General features: G+C 41.7%; 1 protein-coding gene across 3 annotated transcripts in view; it reads right to left on the minus strand.

Moving 5' to 3' along the window:
* The window catches only part of ACOT7 (acyl-CoA thioesterase 7), a 2,743,423-nt gene that overhangs the window by 1,228,191 nt on the left and 1,491,292 nt on the right, over nucleotides 1-23,940 (minus strand). For all 3 annotated transcript variants that reach the window (XM_044063020.1, XM_044063019.1, XM_044063021.1), the window contains exon 5: nucleotides 22,482-22,596. In XM_044063020.1, the coding sequence (XP_043918955.1) occupies nucleotides 22,482-22,596 (115 nt within the window). The remainder of the gene's footprint in view (nucleotides 1-22,481; nucleotides 22,597-23,940) is intronic.

The following is a 23,940-nucleotide window of genomic DNA, read 5'->3' on the forward strand; positions in this document are numbered from 1 at the left end:
GCTATCACTGTTTTCCATGGATTTGGTTAATCTGCTTTGCCAGGGTTATAAATATGCATATATACAATTTCTCTGAATAGTACCTAAGAAATGTTTACTGTGATTCTAAATGGTCTTATATGTTTCAGCTACACAAAAAGCCTTGCTACCCTACAACTCCATCTTTTTGCTGTGGTCTCTTTTGAGTAACTTAGTTGCTGATCTTCCTGAAGGATCTATTCAAAGACCACTAAAAATGTCTGCCTATGAATCACTGGTCTCATTAATTCAAGTGTTGTGTATGTTTGTATTTGCTTACCATTGTTTTATCCTCTCTTCCTATCTGTTACAGGGTTAATCCTTTCCTGTGTTTTCCTAAGCCAAGTAACTTACTGTCTCCTATTTTTACTGTCAGCCCCTGTTCAGTCTTTTAGATCTAAATGAATTAATTAATGGCAGAAGTGTGCATACAAGTGGCTCCTCCTTTGCTAACCATTTCTGCATCTTCTGTCTTTAGCAAAATCAAATGCAAACATATGTAAAGGAAATCTATCAGACAAATAATGTGGACATATGAACTAAATTATAGTAGATTTAAATCTAGAAATAATTCTTGCATATATTTCACTTTTGATCTGGTCTTCGCTATAACAGCACCATCTTCTCATATTTATTACATCCATCCTTGTATTTTGTCTGATAATCCCTCAATCCTTCATTCTGTAAAGAAATCCAGTCATTCAGTGTTACCTGACCCAGTTATCCAGCTGATCTCATTAATTCATCTGCTCATTCCATCTCTCTTCACCACTCTAATTATACCAGTCTGTTTTTAGATACATTAATAATTAACATTAAAAAGCAGGTCTTATGTAAAATACTCAGCAAAATTAGTGGGGCAGACAATGAATTCGCAGAATGTTTTTTTTTTTTTTTTTACACAAATGTAAAGATAGAACTACTCTGCATGCACTACTTACAATGATGATAGAATATTAATGGCATATATGATTAGCAATACAACTGCAAGAAAATATTTTTGCCAATCTTTAGCAATTGTCTCTTAGCTACCTTAAGATTAGGAGTAAGAAAACCATTACAGTCTTCACTTCACAGTGGAGAAAAGTACATAAGATTTGCCTCAAAGAGCAACAAAAACATTTGCCTTAATGTCCAGTCCCCTTCCTCACGCTTGTTACAGTGCTAATGGGCTGACTGGACTGGACATCAAAGAAACTACAATTTGAGAAGTAAACTGAGCCTGTGCTATCTTTTGCTTTAGAAGTTAACCTTGCAAAATAAATGTTGAGCCACTGAAATTCTAAAGTGCTGTAGAGAAGTACATAACGGTATTGGTCACTGCAGCTGAACAAACATACTTTTACCTACACTGTGCAGGTGCACAGAGAGTAAATTGAAAGCATCCAAGTCCATAGGGAGAGGTTCCACTTGAACATGCACTGTGATAGGTTGACAGCATATCATATAATACCATATCAGATATTTCCCTAATGATATATAGTAAATGTGCAGCTTTTACTCAATGGTCTAAAATGATAAACAGTAATCTCACATCATGCGCACACCAGTGCAAATCAGAAAACTTTTTCACAATCATGGCTCCTAGAACCTCAGAAAACTTCTTCCACAATCATGGCTCCTTGAACCCAAGTCAAAAAATGTTCTTACTAACAGAGGATACTTTCCACCACATAAGTGGGATCTGTCCTCAAAAATGGCCTGGGAGTCAATACAGTTATGTACTGCTTGGGAAGATGTTTCACACCTTCACTGGAAATATTGGAACTCTGGAAGATAGGAGACTAGTGACATTAACATTTCAGCAACATCCAAAACAAGAAGTGAGAACTCTTTCTATCATTCAAGGTAGTATCCAATAAGGGATATGAAATCTGAATTGCCCAGACATAGCAAGGCTTTACTGAATGTAATGCTATTAAATACAAAAAAACCCCCAAAAAAACAATTACTTAAGAACTGAAATGAAACTCTAAACCAACTGCCGCTGAAGTACTGAATATTGTTGTGTCTTTCGGCTTTTCCTGGTTAGGGGTCGCTACAGCGGAACTCCGGTCCGCTAATGATTGGCAGTAGATTTTTACGTGCTGAGTTGCCAGCCTTGACGCACAACCTTCAACGAAGGGATGCCCATTCATGCATGTCTCCACACAAAAGACGCTTTAGCTGAGAATCGAACAGAACGTCTTACTGTGAGGCGACAATGCTACCGCAGCACCACCACCCTGAATATTGTAAAGGAAATAAAAGAAATGGAAGTGGGATCTTTAGAAAGGGGAAAGACCAACTGTCATAGTAACAAATGGAATTTAGGGGAACAATAAATGCGTAATAATGACCAGGAGCAGGAGTGAAAATTAAGAGAAGGCAAGAATTGAACAATTTATGTAATGCTGGAGTGAATGAAAATTGTTAAATGTATACTGCATGAAAATAACAAAGGAACTAGTATGTTTTTTCTTTTTTATTGATATACATGTACCTATCTAAATATTTTAATGCCATGTTTAATGATGTTTTAAAAAACAGGTTTGTGAAAGTATTACAACTGCAGCTGTGCAACCATGTAAAAATCAGAGTCTACTGGAAAACTCACATAAGGAGGTCAGTGAGGAAAAACATGAAGATTATGGCTGCTATCAACCACAAAAGTCACAGCAAGTATGTACAAATTGTGTGCTCATGATCATGATATCAAAGACTCAACCTCCTGGGCGGTCTACTCAGCCAGGAAGAAGGGCAAGTGAGAATGTTTATTGCTGCCAAGATGCGTATATTCTGTTGCAATCACCAGAGTAGACTTCTCCCAGTTAAAGGCGACTATCAAAGGCTGTAAACCATGTCAGTTAAAGAAAAGCCACAGTTAGGGAAGTCATTTGAAAGAGCCACATAAAGTCAGTCCTCCAACTTCAAGAATACTAACAGATCCCTCAACTGCAAAGTGTCTGCTACCACAGTCAACACTTCTGTGAAAACTCTAAAGGCATAAGACAAGCCAATATGCAGCCCACTGTAATGGAAGTGATGCCACCATAGGGAAAAGTGTAGGAATCTTCTTGATAGTCTCAAATGGTAAGGCGTCAAAAGGCATCCATCATGCCCAACACCACCATTCAGACAAGAGCAGAATTACAGTTCTGAATGACTAGAATAAGAAGTTATGTACTCACCATAACGTTCCATCTGAGTAGGTGGCTTCATTTGTCTGCAACCTGTGGGTCTCGGATCCGAGCCGGCAACTTGTTTCATAGCTAATGGATCCGAGCTCCTAGCTCCTCCCCTCACCCATAATCCCCTGCCAACCCTCCATGTCCTCAGATCAAGTTTGCCCTATAGATACCCAAAAAGGGTATTCCAATAAACAGCCTACATAGATCCATTTAGAAGGCCAGGGGGAAGGAGGGGGGATGGTTGCAGACAAATTAAGCCACCTACTCAGATGGAACGTTATGGTGAGTACATAACTTCTTAATCTGAAGTAGGGACTTCATTTGTCAGCAACCTGTGGGACAGAGTCCCCAGCTACCTGAATCTTGGGTGGCCATCATGGAAGGATATCGCAGAGCACCGCAGAGCCAAAGGATGCTTTCCCTCTAGAAATTACATCCAGTTTGTAGTGGTTAATAAAGATATGAGATGAGGCCCAAGTGGCTGCCGAACAAATATCATCCAATGGAACTCTAGATTTGAAGGCAGTAGAAGTAGAGATGGAACGAGTGGAATGTGCGCAAACTCCTTCAGGTGCGGGTCTCCCAGAAGCTTGATACGCTAAAAGAATACATTGGGAAATCCAGCGTGACAAGGAGATTTTTGATACTGCTTTCCCCAAATTAAATTTGGCAAAGGAAATGAACAGCTGGTCGGATTGCCTGTGACCAGCAGTCCTATGAGTATAAAAACGTAGCTGCCTATGAACATCTAATGAGTGCAGCTTGTACTCTCCTTTATTCTGATATTTAGGAAAGAAGACCGGTAGATTTATGGATTGATTTATATTGGTTTCTGATGCTATTTTGAGAAGGAAGGAGGGATTGGTCCTGAGGTACACTCTGTCCGGATGAAAAATCAAGTAAGGAGGTTTCACAGAAAGGGCTTGAAGTTCCGAAACTGTTTTCGCTGAAGTAATGGCTACAAGGAATGCTGTTTAATGGCTACAAGGAATGCTGTTTTCCAGGACAAGTATTTGAGATCCACTGAAGCGGCAGGTTCAAATGGGGGAGCAGTCAGGGCTTGAAGAACTAGTGAAAGATACCAAGGGGGTACGGCTTCTTTGATAGGGGGCCTGAGCAGAAAGGTACCCTTGAGAAAGGTTTTACACAATTTGGCCGACATCAAGGGTCCTGTGTCATGTCCCACATGGTAATGGGAGATGGCCGCCAATTGTACTTTGACGGTTGAGCAACTAGCGCCTTCCTGAAAAAGTCCAGTTAGGAAGTCTAGTATGGATGGAAGAGGGGCCGTAAAGGGATCTCGATTATGATGCTCCGCCCAGACGGAGAAACGTTTCCATTTACTGCGGTACACTTTCCTGGTGGAAGGTTTATGCGCTGCCACGAGGATGGCTTTGACTGGTGAAGAGATACCGGGAGACCTAACTAGGAGTGGAACTGGAGCAACCAAGCTGTCAGCTTCAGACTGTCCAGATTTGGGGTCGACTAGCACGACGGATGGGAGATTAGATCCGGACTGGGATCCAGAATCCAAGGGGGATTCACTAGGTGAGACCACAGGTAAGGGAACCAAGTTTGCCGAGGCCAGAATGGGGCAATGAGGATCATCCTGCTCCCCAACCGCGAGGCTTTCTGTAAGTGCTGTAGCATCAGGGGTAGAGGAGGATAGGCATAAGGTAGACCGGGCGGCCAAGCATGGACCAGAGCGTCTCTTGGAGTTTCCCCTAGAGGGGGAATCAGAGCGAAGAAATTGTCGCATTTGGTGTTTGAGGGAGAGGCAAAAAGATCGCAGCAGGTTTGCCCCCATATTGCGAATATCTGCTTCGCTACTAGTGGGTTGAGAGACCACTCGTAAGTGGTAAGAATGGTGCGGCTGAGTTTGTCCGCTAGGATGTTGGCCCGCCCCGGAATGTGCGTTGCAATCAGAAAGCGGTTGGTGGAAATCACCCATTCCCACACTCTCATGGCTTTGCGGCATGGAGGGTAAGACCTGGTTCCCCTCTGTTTGTTGATGTACCAGACAACAGACATGTTGTCTGACTGAATTGCAATAGTTCCTATGGGGAGGAGATTCTGAAGTGCTTGCAACGTGTACAGCACCGCTCTCATCTCCAGAACGTTGATATGCAGGGAGGTCTCTGTATCGTTCCACGTGCCTTGGACAGTCCTGCCTGAATAATGCCCCACCCCCCACCCGAGGCGGAGGCGTCCGTGGTCACCGTGGCGAGAGGGGGAGGAGTGCAGAAGGGTCGGCCCGTATGGAGATCCGGAGCATGAAGCCACCATAATAGGGCCCTACTGCAAGCCTTGCTGATAGCGATGGGGTGATGGAGAGGAAAAGAGTGAAAGGACCATTGCACTAGAAGGGTCCACTGCAGTACCCTCATGTTCAGGCGGGCGCATTGAAGGAGCATTATCGCTGCCGCCATGGAGCCCAGTGCTCTCAGGACTTCTGACTGGAGGATGGCCCGCACATGAAGTTGCAAATTCCGTAGTCGTTCCGACGTCAGGAAGGCTCGTAGATCTTTGGTGTCTATTCTGGCTCCTATAAATTCTATGACTTGTGTAGGGGCCAGGAAAGATTTGTCCACATTGATCGTGATGCCTAATTGGGGGGCTAGGCGGAGAAAGAAATCTTTGGCTGAGCAAAGTAGATGCCTTGTTGGGGCGGTCAGGAGCCAGTCATCCAGGTACGGGAAGACCTGCATTCCCTGGAGTCTCAGGTGGGCCGCTATCACTGCTAACACCTTGGTGAACACCCTGGGGGCTGTGGTGAGGCCAAAGGGAAGGACCCTGAACTGGTAGTGACTGGCTCCCAGCCGGAAGCGGAGAAACCTCCTGGATCGTCTGTCCTTTAGAATGTGGTAGTACACATCCTTGAGGTCTATAGAGCACATCCAATCGTTCTCACATAGGAGGGGGAGAATAGATTGAAGAGTGACCATTCGGAATTTTTCCTTGGTTACCGACAGGTTCAAATGGGAAAGGTCTAGAATTGGTCTCAAGTCCCCCGTCTTTTTTGGCACCAGAAAGAACCTGGAGTAGAACTCTAATCCGAGCTGGTCTTGGGGGACGGGCTGGATGACTCTTTTTTCCTAGCAGCTGCTGAATTTCAGCGGCTGCAGCCTCCCTCTGATCGGGTGGTACATCGGGGAGGTTCCTGATTTTGGGGACATGAAGTATTGGAATTTTGTACCCTCTGGATATAATTCGAAGCACCCAGCGGTCTGACGTGATGGACTCCCATGCCGCTAGGTGCTCCGAGAAGGGCCCCCTGACTGACTCCAGAGTGGAGCAGCCGGGCAACCCTTCAGGGCTGCTGCATGGGCCGGTCAGAGAAGGGTTCTCTGGACCCAAAGTTCCTCGGAGCCCCTCTGCCCCTGGGGCGGCGTCCTCCCGGTCGTCCTCTGCCACGGAAGGACTGGTTGACTGGAGCGGGTTGGGAGTGTTGCGATTTCCAGAACCACATCTTCTTCTGACCCTTTTGGTTCTTCGAAAAGGACCACTGGGGAGCAGAGAAGCAGACTCCAACGGCAGACAACGTCTTCCCGTCCTTCTCGCTCTGGACTAGTGTCTCGCGAACCATTTTGCCAAACAGTGCAGAACCATCGAAAGGGGCGTTCGCAAAGGACGCATTAAAAGGCTCCGCAAAGTCACAATGCCGGAGCCAGGCCTGACGTCTCATGACTAGGCCCGCTCCGCTAGTTCTACCGGCTTCCTCTGTGGCGTGGGACAATAGCCGCATAGAGGTATTCGAAATAGATCTCAGTGGCCATTCGGGTGGAGTACAACTGTTTGTCCTCTGCCGACATGGACTCAGGGGGGGAGACAGCGTATTCTTTGATAAGATCCCGCTGCATCCTGATGACGTGTGCCATATAGTTCAGGGACCTTACTGAAAAGGTCGCTGAACTAAAAACTCGCTTCCCTAAGCGATCCATCGAGCAGGACTCCTTGCTCGGTGGATGGACTGAGGGACTCTCCTGAGCTAGTTCCCTCTTCGTGGCCGTAGCCATCAACATGACATCTATGGGGGGACCCTTGCTCCAGTGGGACCGGTCTGCGGGGGGGCTTAGTATCCTGTCCGGGCATTTAGGGACTGGCTCCATGGTGTCCGGGTCCTTCCACGCCCTGGTGGTAATAAGGTCCACCAGGGGGTCGGCCGGAGGGGACACCAAGAGGTAGACGGGCCTGCTTCGAATGCCTCCAGAAACACGGACTCGTCGTAGGAAGCCTTGGGGGCAGACCACCCACCTCTGATCCTAAGCATTTCCATGATGTCTCCAAAGGAGACATCCTCAGGGGGTGAAATTGGGGAGCCTTCCCCTTCATCCAAGTCGGTGTCCTCGGCACTTGTGCTTGCGAGGCACTTCCTCGGGGGGGGGGGCTGTCCGAGGAGGTCTCGCCAGCAACATCCTGTTCCAATGGAACAACCTGGGACATCGAAGCAGGCTGTCCCTGTGGCCGGGTGATGGAAGCCTAGCCCAGCAGAGAGGGAGTGCAGGGTGGAGCCGAGACAAGGGCTGGGGGTCTGGATGCTCTCGACAGAGCCCTCTCCACTACATCGAAGGCCATGCGGGAACCACTCTCCCTGGGTTCCGAGAGCCGACTCCCACTCGGATCTGATGAAGGGATCGGAGCTGGCGCCGAGACCATCAGATCCGAAGGACCAGTGTGCTCCGACCTGGACGGAGCCGAAGGCACACTGAATCCCTAGGATCCGAAGCTCGGCCCACAGTTCCGAGAGGTCGGATCCAACAGACTCGAGGGCAGGGTCGGATCCGAAGTACCAAGTACTCTCAGCGCCGACCCACCCCTGGCTCCGACGCTGCCCAGCTCCGAACGCTCTGAACCCGAGTAGCGGGTCGGAGAAGGAGCAACTGGAGCAAAAAAGGGTGTCGAGCACCCCCGGGAAGGGGGGGGGAGGCAAGAGCACTCCCATCTGCAGCTGGGCCTGGATGAACCTTCGCATCATCCGGTCCAAGTCTGCATCTGACATACTGTAAGTCGATCTCGATGAGGCCACCGAGGCAGGCCTGGAATGCCGCCTCGATGACCTCGATGGAGATCAGGCCTCCTCCTCCTCGGGTCCTGGGGAGAAACAAGGGGATCGGAGCCGAGGAGGAGGAGACCTAGAAGATGTGGAGGGAGAAGCCCGCTTAGCCGAACCGAAGCAGAGGCCTCGGCCCGCCGCTTGTGGTGCTTCTCCCTCCGTTTCTCCCTCCTAGCCTCCCTGTCCTCCGGCACTTTAGTGGGAGTTTGAGTCCCGGCCGAAGGAAGGGGGGCAGGAGTGGCAATCACCACAGCCTGTGGTAGTGCCACGGGAGGAGCGGGGGCCAAAGCTGAGTCCGGGGGCAAAAGTCCCGCCAGGACCAGCTTCGACCTCCGTTCTTTCAGTGCCCTAGGGTTGAACGCTCTACAAATGGTACAGCCTGAAGAGAGGTGTTCAACCCCAAGGCACCGAACGCACCGAGTGTGGCCATCAGCCGGGGAGAGCTTATGGCCACACTCGGTACATTTTGAAAAAATGGCTTTTGGGGCCTCAGCCATACTTGAGGAAAAAAACAAGGACTACACAGACACACAGGCCCCAAAACACAAACACACAAACACTCACTAACGGCCAGCGAAGGGAGGGAAAAAAAGCTATATAAAAGATATAAAATACAGGGAACCTGACTCTTACACACTTTTTTAAGTTAACGACAGGGAAAGTGGAAGAAAAATACACTTATCTGAAAAAACTCGCTAAGAGCTCGAAAATCCAGCTACTCACAAGCGCGGCAAACTAGATCTGAGGTCATGGAGGGTTGGCAAGGAATTATGGGTGAGGGGAGGAGCTAGGAGCTCGGATCCATTAGCTATGAAACAAGTTGCCGGCTCGGATCCGATGTCGGATCCAAGACCCATAGGTTGCTGACAAATGAAGTCCCTACTTCAGATTCACTATTTCAAGCTTAACACACTTGAACATGCTCAGTGAAGCTACTGGGATCTAGGAAGTGATGGTCCCTTCCAGTAATTTTTAGAAGGAAAAGTTATGAGAATAAAAATCTCTTCTCCTAACCAAACAGGAAGATGCCTTATAGTTTCTGTGCAAAACAGAGATCTTGAATGTTCCTCAAGCTCAGCTGAAACTTAACTGCTTGCTCAGAGGAGCTCCTAATAGAAAGGCAGGAACCAACAGCCCTATGATAAGGCCTCTTATGTCCAACCATATTCATTACTCAGTTGTCCTTTGTGCTAAATTCCATCCCATGTCAATCTCTGAGAACATGTCTTCTACAAGGAGTTGAACTCAGAAGTGAAGACAGCTGCAGATTACTCCTATGAACACTGTTTTATTAGAAGACAAAGCGGGGAGTTAAAGAAGGTAAATTTGTCTGATCCTCATCTTTGGGGGGTGCTTTCCTTTGTTTATAACAGACCTCGACCTCTTCATGAACTGGACTGCTCTAATTGAGGAACAAGAATCTGCAGTGAAACAAACATACACTCCACAGCAGACAGTGTCTTTCCTTTCTTCTGGGCCTACCTTTATAATGTTAAGAAAGTGCCCCCCCCCCCCCAACCAAGACTGAATCATCTGTAACAGCTTCACTGCAACCATAGGTGCAACAGGCAATATGAAACCCACTAAAGAAGCCACAGTAAAGTTTTTTTTTTTTTTAGACTGTCTGACCACAAATCAGGGAGCTCTACCAGGTATTTCACTATGTAATCCACTGGGAACGACTGAAACTAAGGCAGATGAAACAGATGATTCACAGCCAAGTCCTAAACTGGTAAAGAAAAATCATGTAGTCATTTCCTTTAATACGTGCTTTTTTTATCTTATGCCCATCAGCCATCAAGTTTTCCACAACTGGACTACAGTGTCTTCACTACCCATACCAGTTAGCCCTCAGAAAAAGGTGACAGCCATTTGAAAAGGCTATTATTCAGGCAGAAATGAGGATGGTCTGTGCCTTGCTGGCAATGACAGTGTATGTTATAAGCCCTAACACCTCCTCTGGGTGAGCATAGTTTGACCTGCATCACATAGGAGCTCTCTCCTTGAATTTGCGAAATGCCATGCACTTGCTATGAGGGATACTTCATACACAGCTTGGTGGCCGAACACCTGCCCAAGGGTCATCCCTTGTGTCATTGCCTCTGCTGCAGTACCATCCACCCCTCCCTCCAGGAATGGGCACTGCCATCCTTCCCCACACCATCTCCAACAGATGCCTGAGACACTAACTGCTCTTAGGTAGCCTAGGTCACAGTCAGGTCTTTCTCCTTCTATACAAATGGAGCTGGCAAGTCTGTCAATAGCTTTTTGATCCCATTTTGCAGTAGTGTGGACCTGTGTTCTGTTCTTTAGACACTGTGCTGGGAGAAGTGGAAAAATACAGGAGTTTGCCGTGACATGACTGTAGAGCATGGAATGTCACTCAACAGAGCAGCAGTAAGAGACAGACAGATGCCTTTGCTTTGCGTGTGGGGGAAGGGGGCTTCAATGTTGTAAAAGAGGCATCTGGATAGACTTCAAAGTATAAGAGTATTGTCTTTAATCCTTCTGACATCACCCCTCCTTGAAATAGCACCGATCATTACACTGGGGAGGTGCTTCCCTATACATAAAGGACGTGAAAGGGATTTCCCAAAGAAAAAATCCTCAGGAGAGTTATGTAAAAGGCAGGACTGAAATTACTACCCTATCTCAAAGAGATAGATACAATCTTCTATGACCCCTTTTTCACACAGAAACAATTAACGGGAGAAGACAATCTCCTGTCAGTAGACCCCTAGTGGGTGATTGCAGACATCTTGCGTGCCAGCTTAAAATGAGAAGCAGGCATGCTAAGGGGTGGGTAACATACCCATAGTGAGATGGAAAGCATCAGCAGATGATGGTGCTATAAGGCCACAAGTCAGCACACATTTGTGCTGTGACATCAACTGGTAACCCTTTATCATACAATGCACCTCGGTCTAGTCATCACCTAGTAAGCAGCAAACAGCCACCAAAACTCCAACATGGCATGCACAACTGGAGCCATAGTCAGTAAAAAAAGCCTGTGGTTGGTTGGTCTGCCCAAATCATAGAGTTAGTGACTTTTAATGAGGTGAAAAAAGTACAATCCTTGACCTTAAATCTAGTGCTTGGGGACTCAGGGGCCCATACCATGCCTGCAATCAAATGTGAGCTTCAGCAAGGGTAGCACAGCAATAGCACTCTAAAATACACTTCAAGTGGTTGGCAGGGCTGTCACTTCTGTCCTACACATAGCTGTCAGCCAACAATCAGCCTGAGCCCAGTCCCTCACTAATCAAGGGAAAGCTTACCAGTGGTAAAGAGTAGGAGTCAACTGAAGTGGGGGATTTTAAAACAGAAGAGGGTTCACAGATTTGTTGAACAAGCTCAAGGACTATAGCCCGCTGAGAGGTGTGATAACCTGGATCCAGTACTGGAACTTATGCGCTCCCATGCAGTCGTAGTACCTTCCTTAACTTATGGATTGAAAAGTTGAATTTAATTAAAATAGTGAGTTTATGCCTGCCATAGCCAGAAGAGTCTTTGAAATATGAAGTTGGTGCTTTTTGTGGTACAATAGGTCTTCTTGTGTTCAGGTCATCATTGGGGCTATTCTGAACAAAGGATTTCAAACTGTAAAGGGTAATGCTCTGTAGTCTTACCTAAAAATGTGATAAAATATAAAAGGGTGGAGAGAAATGGCTACTGCAGTTTTCAGCTAAAAGACAAGACTAGAATCCCCTTCAGCCTCTGTATCAGGAATCTTTGCACCTTTTCCAATTGCACTAGGTGCCATCAGATAAGATTAGATAACAGGATGCAGTATTCTATAACCGGTGTAATGAGTTGTATGGAGGTAAATAATTTCCTTTCAGGCACAGCTCTTGACCCATAGAGGATCAAGTGGGAAAACATATTTGCTTTGCAGACGGCAGTAGCTATATGGGTAGCAAATGATTAGTCATTAAACTCCAAGGACTTTTGCTAGTTTGTTATTTTCAAATGTTGCCCATCAATAGCACATAAAGATGGCTGTGGGTTTTTTCCAAATGTCAGAATGATGCCTTTCTGACACCAAAGGAGAAGCAGTTTCAGTTGCACCATTCACGTGGAATAACAATTACCATTTCAAGAGAGGTAGGGGCAGCAGGGCTAAGAACAATGCTCTCAAGTTTGCAGTCATCTGCATATTTGACATTGAACACTGGACCAGTTTTGATGTCTAAAAACCAATGCCAAAATAGACCGTCTCTTAAGACACAACCTTGAGGGATTCCACAAGTAACAGAAGATATGAGGATAGGAGTCCTCCACTTCTTGCCTATTGTATACTACCAAGTGAATAACTGCAAACTCAAATTATTACAGTTACAGACCTAAGATATTACAGTTCCATTTACCCTTAGATCCCTGATTTTATTCATGATTCCATCACAAGTAGTGTTGAATGCTGCAGTCAGATCCAGGTAAGCTGCACAGCTAGTTAAAACTTTTATCTAGGGTTGCAATCACACTTGAGAATACATTTACATTAAGCATACATGATCCACCTTTGATAAAACTGTACTAGATTAGGTAATGGAGAAAGAAGCTTCCGGTCTTTCCTAATTCATTGCCTTGCAAAACATACTTGATAAGCTGATCAGTCTATAATTATGGGGGTCTGTGTAAGGCCTCCTCTTTTTAAATGGCTTGCTGTCAAACAGGAATGCAAACAGTTTTAATGCTTTAATTCTAACTGCACAAATTAAGCTTTCAGGTATTTCATATGGTATTTTTGACCTCACTGAGAGAAGAAGTGACTATTTTTGACTGGACTGTGCTGCAGGAAGGAAGAGTAGATGAAGTTCCCTTTTGTGGCCTGAAAATTGCACCAAAGTTGTATGCCAATAATAGTGTGTTACAATATTTTTGGACTTGTTCTGGCGATACAATTTTAGCAAATTAACTTATTGTTCCTTACACCAAAATTTTTGGGATGAGGTTTTAAAAGCCTTATTTATGTCACCCACCATGATGGCAAGTTTTATTCTGAAAGTTATGGTTCTACATAAAGCTGGTCTTACTGCAACAGGTTTGAAGGCTCTATATGCTATTTTTTTGTTTCATCTTAATAATTTGTTGATTCTGTTAACTCTACTGCAAGAACCTGACTCTCTGATTTCTTACTGCTTTTACCCCTCTCATGGCTGTCTGTCTGTCTGTCTGGGAATGTATGCTACATCTTCCAGTTATCACTATAATGGGTATTCTCTATTACAGCCACCCCGAGAGCAGGAAAAATACAGATTTAACAGGAATTGTGACAAAAGAGGGTGTTTTCTCAGGAAGGTATTCCCAGCAGTATCCACTGAAAAGGGTCCGATAACAGACTTTGATTCTCTGGAAGTCCACTCTTCTAGCCTCCCTTTGTAATAGGTGTCAGCAGTATAAGGCTGTTATGGCAGCCCACTATCTGTGGAAGGATTTGTCCTCAGCCACTACCACCACTCTCTTTTCACAGATTTGCTAGGATTACGGTTCTTCCGGAGCTGCGTGACTGTGTGGCACCTTTCTTTAACAGCACTCCATCCTAAAGAATTTCTGTGCCAAAAACATTGCAGGAATATCTCTTCCCAATATTGAGCTGTGTGGAGAAGTAAACTATCCACATTTTTTGTCTGCAAGAGACTGAATGGGTAGTGGCCTTCAGGTTTGCACAGTCTCTCAAAAGACCATTTGCAGAGTCTGCCTAGATATGGCTTTAACAGGAATAGTTATAGTGGTGATGGCTTGGCATACCTGGTTATATTAGAATATTCTCTGGTTGTGGCACAAGAGATGGGGATTGCAGATTTTTTTTTTTTTGCAAATAGATACAGCTATACAGTGGAACATATTTGCTTTCTTAATTATCATACAAAAATGACAGCAATCATTCTGCTATATAGCTGATGTTCTTTTGATGTTTTTTTATCTGTGATATAGTCATTTTCAATCAGAAGTGTGGCTTTTTCAGTACTATACATATTTTACCTTCCTTATCTATTGATAATATTTCCATTTTGCTGGTTATTTTCTTCTTGTTTTAAATTGCATCTGTGATGATGAGAAATATTGCCATATGTGCCAGAAAGAATAGGGCAGTGCAAGTGTAACATATGCCAGCATAGTTAGTTGGAGTCTTATAAATAATTTTGTGTCATTTGACTATCATACTGATTTCTACTGATGCTTGTGTTAAAAATGTATAAGCAGTGTTGTTATAACTAATTAAATGTATATGTATATTTAAATAAAGAATTCTGGAAGAGAAGAGAATAATTTTTTTTTAATTTTCTATCATTTTCAGATACTGCAACAGATCTTAGCAAAGATCTGAGTGTGTATTGTACCAGAGTCAGGTGATCAAATGTGATGTCATTCTATAACCAGCACTGAGAGGATGGGATTTGCACAGCAGCTTGTTTTGTTTTCTTTGGAACTTGATGTAAAAAAATCTGTGACAGTTAGTTCAGTTAGAAGTTTGAAGCTCATCACCTTGCCTTGTAGAAGTAAGCATCTCCACATCTAATCTTGTCTTGCTGTATTAATTAAATTATCTAGGGAACAGTTATTATTTAGACAGTCAGGAAATACAGTGAGATTCCTTAAGCATTGTTTTCTGCATCTGTTTTAATCTGTCCAACTGTGTTATTTTATTTCTCTTGTGACAAACTCTGGTGTTTATTATACTAAGATAATTAGTATTCTAACGGTTTCTATTTTATTATTTGCTGTTAAATATTTTATACCTTTTATTGTGGCTGGTCTTTTACAGAATACTTTTAACATCTTGAGAGTATTTGTGTTTATTTTAGTGACAATGTGGCCATTCCAAAAAGCCTTGCTGCTTTGGTTACACTCTACCAATTATATTAGTATTGATTTTACTCAGTATAATTGGATACCCTTGTAACAGCCTGAAAGTGGTTGACTGGTGGCAGAGTGGTTATGTTATAGTCTGGGCAAAAGGGTACAGCTAGTAAATCTATACCAGCCTTTCCCAGGAGTGTATGTGTGTGTGTGTGTGTGTGTGTGTGTGTGTGTGTGTCTGTGAAAATCAAATACTCAGCCGTGGGTGTGTCAGCTACTGGGAACCGGAACACAGTGCTCCAAAGTGATTTTTGTTTGGGATATGGAGAGATGGACATTCCAGTCCCAGGTCTGGAGAGTATTCCCTGTGTGCTCTTGGGGGAAACTGCTTGATGCAGAGAGCTGCATTTGAAAATACTATGTAAATCCATTCTTGTTTTTAGTAAACCTCCCTTCATCAGTGTCAGTAGTGAGTATTGAGGCGCCTTGATTACTGGTCAGAGGTAGAGAGGCCATCAGAGCATCTACCTGAATTTTATATTTTTTAATGCATGTTATTCACCTTTTTTAATAAAATTATTGTTCCCTCAAATTAAGACCCTGAGCTACAGCATTTCTAAACTATCTGATCAGACAACATAATGAAAACCAAGGTCTGTGTTCTTCTCCAGTGATAACACTGTTTTGCTGCCTACCATCAATACCTTTCTTTATGTACCAGAAGGGCCAGTACTCTGCTCAAAGCTCTTCCCAGTATACACTGCAGATCACAGACCCTTCATTTCACAAAAAAAGTCTCCAAATCAATCTATTTTCCTATACTCTGAACCTTTTCTTCAGAGGTTTCTTGGCTGTTCTCAGATCAGTACTGACACCCTGCTCCCATTCTAGCATTTAATTTTTAATTTCAATACTCTGATGATACGCACTATAATTTCTGTACCCCAGACCAATGCCTTAACATACATCATAGCTGCTTCCGCTAAATATTTGTTTACTGTTATGTGATATAGTCTTTAGCAATCTGCTGAATATCCTTCGCTTAAAAGTCTTCTTTTCTCCCCACCTTTATGCCACTTTATAGGATGTTTTGTACTCTTCCTGTTTTGTTTTGTTTTTCTTTTTACTATACTGCATTCATTTGTACATTTTGCTGTATAACACTGACTTTTTATTTATTATATTCTTGAGTTGTGTAGTGTGCCCATGGATCCCTGATACAGGGTCTATATCACAACGTCGAACTAACATAAGTTTGAACGTTTTAATATTGAACCCTAAAGTCCGAAACCCAACAACAAAAACACAGAACAGCGATTTTTTCCCCAGGAAAAAAAATCACTGTTCCGTGACAACAAAAAAAAAAATTTAAACCTTAAACTAATGTGGGGGGACTTTGCCCCCACACTCCCCCTACTTAAATATACCAACTCCGAAATCATACCACAGTGGAGGAAATAGCAAAGCTCTGAAAACGGCCCTACAATTTTTTCCCCTGGGAAAAAAAAATCGATGTGCTGTGGCTTTGCTATTTTTGAAATTAGGATTCGATATTACAGTGTTCGAACTTATTTTAGTTCGACGTTGTGATATAGACCCCCTGATACATGCTTACTTAGATCCTCTTGAAAAAGGTTTATCCACTTAAACCTCTTAGGGTTGGTGTTGAAGTCAGAGCAGTTTTGCAGAGTTTGGGTGATCCACCTGCTTACATTTTTGGGAAATTCATACAGTTCTCGTCATTTAATTATCTATTCAAAACTTGTTTGTCCTTCAATGGAGAAGAGATTTTTTTCCACTGCTCCCTTTTTTAATTTGTCCAAATGTTTTTGAGTTTCTAATACCACGGCAGGAATGAACTCCATTCCTAAGTCAGGATACAATTAAAAATCATGAAATTAGTAGGATCATAGGAAGTATCTATGCTAATGGCCTTGGGCCCTTACAAGCCTAGCCAAGTTCTACCCTTATTTCCACGATCAGCACCTACTGCCCCTGTCTAAGAGGGACACAGGTGGAACCCCCGGGGTGAATTTACGGGTTCCTATTAGGATGACGAAAACGCATTTTGTTGAATGAGTTTTCGTCGACACAAAGAGCGAACAGGCAAAACAGCGAAGCGGCTGTTCAGCGAATTCTTTCCCTGGGAAAGAAGTCGCTCGACCGCTTTGTTGCTTTGCCGTGTTCTGCACTGTAGTGTGGTCCCTTGTCCGGTATAGCTCCTGAGCGTGAATGTGCAACAGTTACTGACTTTAGGGTTAGGGTGCAGGTTAAGGTAAGTGCATATGTATGCAAGTGTTTACTGTTTTTTTTTTTTCCGTTAGATGTATGGTTGACTTATGTGCATATGTGTATTCAGTTGTTTACTGTTTTTTTTTGGGGGGGGTACAATTAGAGTTAGAGTAAGTGTGTATGTGTTTGGAAGTGTTTAATGTTTTTTTTTTTTTTTTTTTTTTTGGTGGGAACAGCGGTTTCTTTCCCTAAGAAAGAAATCGCTGTTGTGTGGTTTCGACATTTTCAGCTTTCACTGAAAATGTGTCGATGAAACATCATTCGCTGTTTTCAACGTTCGATGTTTCAATATAGACCCGAATTTACAGTTACCCATCCAATCATCCAGACTGCGTTTGAAGATGACCAATAAGGTCGCCTGTTTGACATGAAGTGGGAGTCTGCTCCAAAAGTGTGGTAACCTCTGGGAGACAAATCTGTCTCTCCAGCAGGTTCTATTAATGTTACATACCAGGTTAAGGTCTTTAGAGCGAGTAACCCATGTACCATTTGACATGCAGATATTCAGCATTTACAATAAAGCAGGGTCAGAGATTGTCTTATATGTAAGGCAGAGATCACCTCAGATTAGTCTTTATGAAAAAGAATAAAGTTAACAGTGATTACAGACAATCCACATAGGACAGATGCTGAAGTCCTAATTTTCCTTGTGAGGAACCTTTGTGGTCTCTCCAACTGCTCCAAGTGATTGGAAATGTACATATAAAAACAGGCGTTGTACTCAATTACTGGCCTGATGAGGGAAGAGTACAGGGAGGTTATAACATCTTTTTTTCTGGAGGCAATGCCCTTACTTATGAGATAAGCAATACAGAATGCCCTTCTTACCATGGTAGAGACATGGTAATCAAAGTAAGGTTGCTGTCAACCTGTGTGCTCAGTTCTCTCACCACAGACTGCGTACTTAGGGTGTTGCTATTGATGTGGTAGTTATCAGGAACATCGCTCTTGCCAAAAGGGATGATAATACATTTTCTTGCATTGAGTTTAAGTCCATGACTTTGGCATCAATCATTTGTTTCTGTAAGACCCTCTTGTAGGATGCTGACATAATTTGGAGATTCTATGACCACTTCCAGTTTGCAGTTATCAGCAAAATTTGTCAGACACAGACCTTCAGTTTTTGTTTGTACTTCGGAGAAAAAGATTCTGAACAACAGAGGCCCCAGGACTGATCCTTGTGGAAGACCGCTGGTTGCAGGTCTGCTGTTGGTGGTGGATTCCCCTATTTTGATTCTATGCTTAAATCTTTGATATTTGACATGAGCGGTCTTCTCAGATTCAATGCAGCACATACAAGCAAACACTGAAAATACAACCAGCAATCTACATAGAATTGCTTCCTTCTGCAATTCATATAGACTTACATTTATTGGCAGCAATATATCTACAGGTGGCCGAGTTGAAATTTCTCAAGCGTTTACAGCCGTTCCTCATTAGGGAATGAGGAACACTATGCCTATCACTCTTCTGTTTTCCATACAAAATCATTGCAGGTGCAATTTCTAAAATGCACTAGCACTGATTTCCATAAGCAGCATATTTAAGTATACTTCATAATTCTTTGTAGCCCTTTTACTCCTACTAGTACTGGAACTATTTACCTTGATCCCACATTGTTCTAGCTTGCATATCTTGGTATTTTATCAGTACGCAAGACATTATAATCACTAGGAGTAGGCATTTGAATAATTTCAATAATTAATGTTGCTTGCTATTTAAGCAGCTCACTGTGTGAAGCTGAAGAGTAACTTTACATTTAGTCCTGTCTAAAAACATAAATGTAAAGCAGTAACACTATTAAGCTTCAACTTCAGTGTTTCACAGATCCCTGAAACACTGTACTGTTATAAGAAGCTGTGAAAACCACAGAACATGTCAGAAATGGCTCACTTCAATACAGTGTGTAAGAAGTGATAACAGTCTTTACTGCAAGACCTTTGTGGTTCCTGACATAATTTCATAGAGATATTAATAAAATGAAATGTGCCTTCCACAAGTATAAAAAAATCATTTTTAACTGTTGAGTCTGTTTTCTTCCTGTTAAAATGTGGGAAAGACAGCAAGTCCAAGACAAAATAGCAAAGCACAACTGAACTTATGAAAACCACAGAAATGTCTACAGGTAGAAACTACTGAGGGCAGAATTAAACTGAAATGGAAACTTACTTAAAACAAGGAAACAACTTTTTGTAAAATTTCCATTATTATAAAGGCCTCAATTACCCAAGAAAAGAGTACCTGTATTCACATGTGATTTCTTATTTTAATAATTATCACAATGATTAAGAGAACAGTTCCACAATATACATTAGAACAACTGGCTTAAAGAAAGGTCTGGAAAATTATAATATTAACATTCCTGCAATCATTAATATTACACCAGTTCCTGAAATTAAGCTGATGATCATCTTCTTCTTTCGGCTTTTCCCGGTTAGGGGTCGCCACAGCGGATCACCTGTCCGCTCATGATTGGCAGTGGAGTTTTACCATCCACAGAAGGCACATGCCTGCACTCACACCTAGGGCCAATTTAGAGTGTCCAATCCACCTACAGCATGTCTTTGGGATGTGGGAGGAAACTACTGCTGTAACACTGCAGACACTAAAATAAACACAATGCTAAATATATGAAATCAAGATTCTACACCTGCAATGCCGTAACTACATTTTGCAGAGATATCTTAGTGGTAAAGATAAATATGCTGCAATGTCTTGAAAACCCCACTAAAAAAAAGAAATTTAGCACTTGAAATACACATTTTGCCTCCCAAACATGAAGAAATACACCTTCTGGGTAGGTAACTGCAGTTTACCAAACCTTAAACCATTGCATACCCATTTTTGTCACTTAATAAAGGATTTTCATCAGAAATGGGCAGTAAGATTTTCTAATCCCAGTTGTCTGCAAAGAACCAGAAGACATACCACTCAAATATCCAGATTTTCACATTAAGTTCAGATTTTTGCCTCATATTTTCAGTCTGTTACTCATAACATTTGTTTTCTAGCAAACTGCTGATGTTTGACGTCATTAAATGACATACATTTTGAGTTTCAGACTTCATAATATTCAGACAATGAATACTAAAACACAACCAGTTAATCTAGCAACTTTCTCAGTTTATAAGCATATTTAAAATATGTACCCATTTTTAGGTTTTTGTCCCTAAATTATTTTAGCTTCTGTCTAGATTGCTTGCACTAAGAAGCTGAGAGGTATGGATGAAAAGGTGACTGTTATGTCCGGCAATTAGCACAGAGGATTAAAGCTCTGAGCTGTTAACCAACTGCTTCTTGTAGCCCAGAGCATTTAGTCCCTTTTGCCTATTGTGTGAGTCTGAAAAAATTGGTCAATCAGTGAGTGCTTCAAGGATCAGTTATAGCCCGTGTATATGCACATATACAAATACACACACACACTCACATATATATATATATATATATATATATATTGAATTCCTATCCTTTTGTCCGATATTTTTACTTGCATTTTGGGTGCTGGATTATATGTATGACACTCATATAATTTGATATATATATATATATATATATATATATATATGTATGTATAGATATAGATATACATACATATATATATATATATATATATATATATATATACCTATATATATATATATATATATATATATATATATATATATATATATATATATATATATATGTATGTATGTATATATGTTTACCTTGTATGAAAGAAATTACGTTTCATTCAATATTACTTACCCAACTCCACTTCTCCAAAACTGAATTCAACCAAAAGCATGGACTGCTGACGTCCTGTCCCTGTGAAAGGAGCTACTTGGCAACCATGGTGAACTTTGTTCTCTTCAGTGTAGTGTGATCTCGGAATTGGTATATTTAAGTAGGGGGGGGTGACAGGCGAAGTTGGTTTACTTTTGGTCTGTTTAAGTTTTTTCCCCTGGTGGCCAAGTGGTTCTTTTCACAGGGAAAGGATTTTGAAAGTCCATCCTTTTGGTTGAATGCAGTTTTGGAGAAGTGGTGTCGGGTAAGTAACATTCGATGAAACTTAATTTCATTCACGCAAAGCAGACCCATATATAAATAAATAAATATATATATATATATATATATATATATATATATATATATATATATATATATATATATATTTTATATATAGACAGAGAGAGAGAGAGAGATTAGATTTGTGTGCATGCACGCGCGTGGTGTGTGTGTATCATCAAACACTGAACATTCAAAATGTCACCAACAAAAGATCGATTTTAGATGAAAATAAAAATTCATAATCATTTTTTTTTTTTTTTTTGCAATATGGAAAGCCCTCCTGCATCCCCCCTATGTCCATGCTAATTATATATACCAAATTCCGAGATCCCACAACAGCAGGGTAAAGAGAAATTCCCTTACACCACTGCACCACAATCCCATACAAAACTCTGGTGGCAAAAACTCCATTAAAAACAACATTCACTCATATGAGCATTCACTGTTACTTACAGACTGAAAAATCATTTGCTCATATGAGTGTCTGATGTTTCAGATTGTACCCATATATATAGATACATATATATTCACATAAATAGACATACAACGCATAATATATAAAAGGTCTATATCATCAATGTAAACTAAGAACAAAATTCAATATATCACACAGAAGCTGCTGACTTTTAAAAGATAAACAACTGAAAAAAACAATCACTATCTGGGAAAATGCATTCCCACACTCCTGTGACTATAAATATACTAACTGAAAAAGCTGCACAACAGTTGAGAAAAAACAAAGTCCCTTACTCAGGTGTCACTGGATCTCACCACTACCACTTAACATAAGTGTAAGTGCGAGGAATGAACCCTGGTTACCTATCCTTCACCTGCACTACCTCCAGATCTCAGTGTAAGAGAAAGGTAATAGAGGGTTCATTCTTTTCAAAGAAAATGTATAGCTCTGGCACTAAAGAACACACAGCACTATGTAAAATGCCATTTTCCCAGTACAACGCTTTCACACACTTTCAGCTCTAGTTGCAGAACCCACCTTTGCATTATGTGAAGCATATAAACACATGCAATCTGTGTACACATATAAAGAGAAAAATCTATTATGCACAAACAAGCACATACTTAAATATATGTTTTACCTAAGCTGATCATGGGCAGGATAACATCTCCATTCTTCTGCTTTGTGGCCAGACGTTCCAGTTTCTGAGCTTCATATCTCTTCCTTCCATTCTCTTCTTGCTCTGTATCAGTATACTGTGAAATAAACAGGAACATCAGGAATAAGGCTGCAATAATGTGCTCACAAACGTGTGAACACTGATGTTGCAGGATGACTGGTAATACACAGGTAGCACTAACGATGGGGTCTTCTACGCATGCCACAAGTATAACTCAACAGTATAGACAGGAGGATGGTACACAATAAAACAAAAAAAAATGTTAACTCACTGTCTGATCTACGTTTTATTCAACTGCTGAGCTATCAAAAGCTTTTGTCACATTCAGCATTTTCTCCATATTTGAAATAAATACATTACTTTTTTTGCAAATGGGAAAGTTATTTCCTTAATTTTGTTACTAGTCAAATTAGACCTAATGGGAGTAATGATGAAATGTACATATTACATCAACTATTACATGAACAAAATAAATATTTTAAAGTTTTACAGAGGATTACGGTATGTACAACACTATTACTAATAAAAGAAAAAAAAAGATAATGTAAATTACACTCTGGAAGGTACCCAGCTAACATTGCAAACAGGATTTTAACAGCAATAAATGGTTTCCCAACCCTACCACATACATTGCCTAACCTCACGCCAATAACAATAAAGCAACATTTAGTACGATTTTTTGTAAACACACATTTGTTCACACTCTTCAGTTAGGAAGCACAGTAGACAATGCATTAAAGTCCTTGCATTTCTCTACAAAAAAAAAAAAAAAGATTACGAATAAGGATAACTGTTCAGAATATTAGATCCTGGCAGCTGATAACTTAGCTAAAATAAAAATAAATAAAGTCCTCTTTCCAGAAGAAAGATCAGTCCAGTTAAGGATTTAAGGAGATATTTATTGTGTGATGGACGAGCGTTCTTATCTCTCAGCTTGTCCATCATTGAATAAATATCTGCTTAAAGCCTTAACTAGACTGATTTTTCCTTTGGAAAGAAGGCTTTGTTTTTATTTTTGTTAAATCAGCTGCTTCCAGGATTCAACATTCTGAACAGTTATCCTTATGCCTAATCTTTTACTTTGTCTGGTAGACTGTGGAGGCTGCAGGTTGGGAGACCAAACCAGTGCTTCATGGATTTTCTGTCTTTTTGTATTTCTATACAACATAATTGGCATCTATCTGTTCCTTCACCATTACAAAGTATTTTTACTGTCCAGTAATGTGCAGCTGTATAAACTTTTAGTACCCAAATTGCTGACAATGCTGTATAAATATTGTGATGCTTGTTTTTTTTTTTTTTTTTTTTTTTTTGGGGGGGGGGGGTCCTATGAAAAAAGTTATCCAACCATCAAGAACATACAAGAAATAAATAAGCTTATAAATAAAATATTCAGATCGTTATTATTAATTGTATGCAT

This window comes from Protopterus annectens, chromosome 2.part1 (genome assembly GCF_019279795.1).
Source record: "Protopterus annectens isolate FY-2018-M chromosome 2.part1, PAN1.0, whole genome shotgun sequence".
NCBI classification, from domain to species: domain Eukaryota; kingdom Metazoa; phylum Chordata; order Ceratodontiformes; family Protopteridae; genus Protopterus; species Protopterus annectens.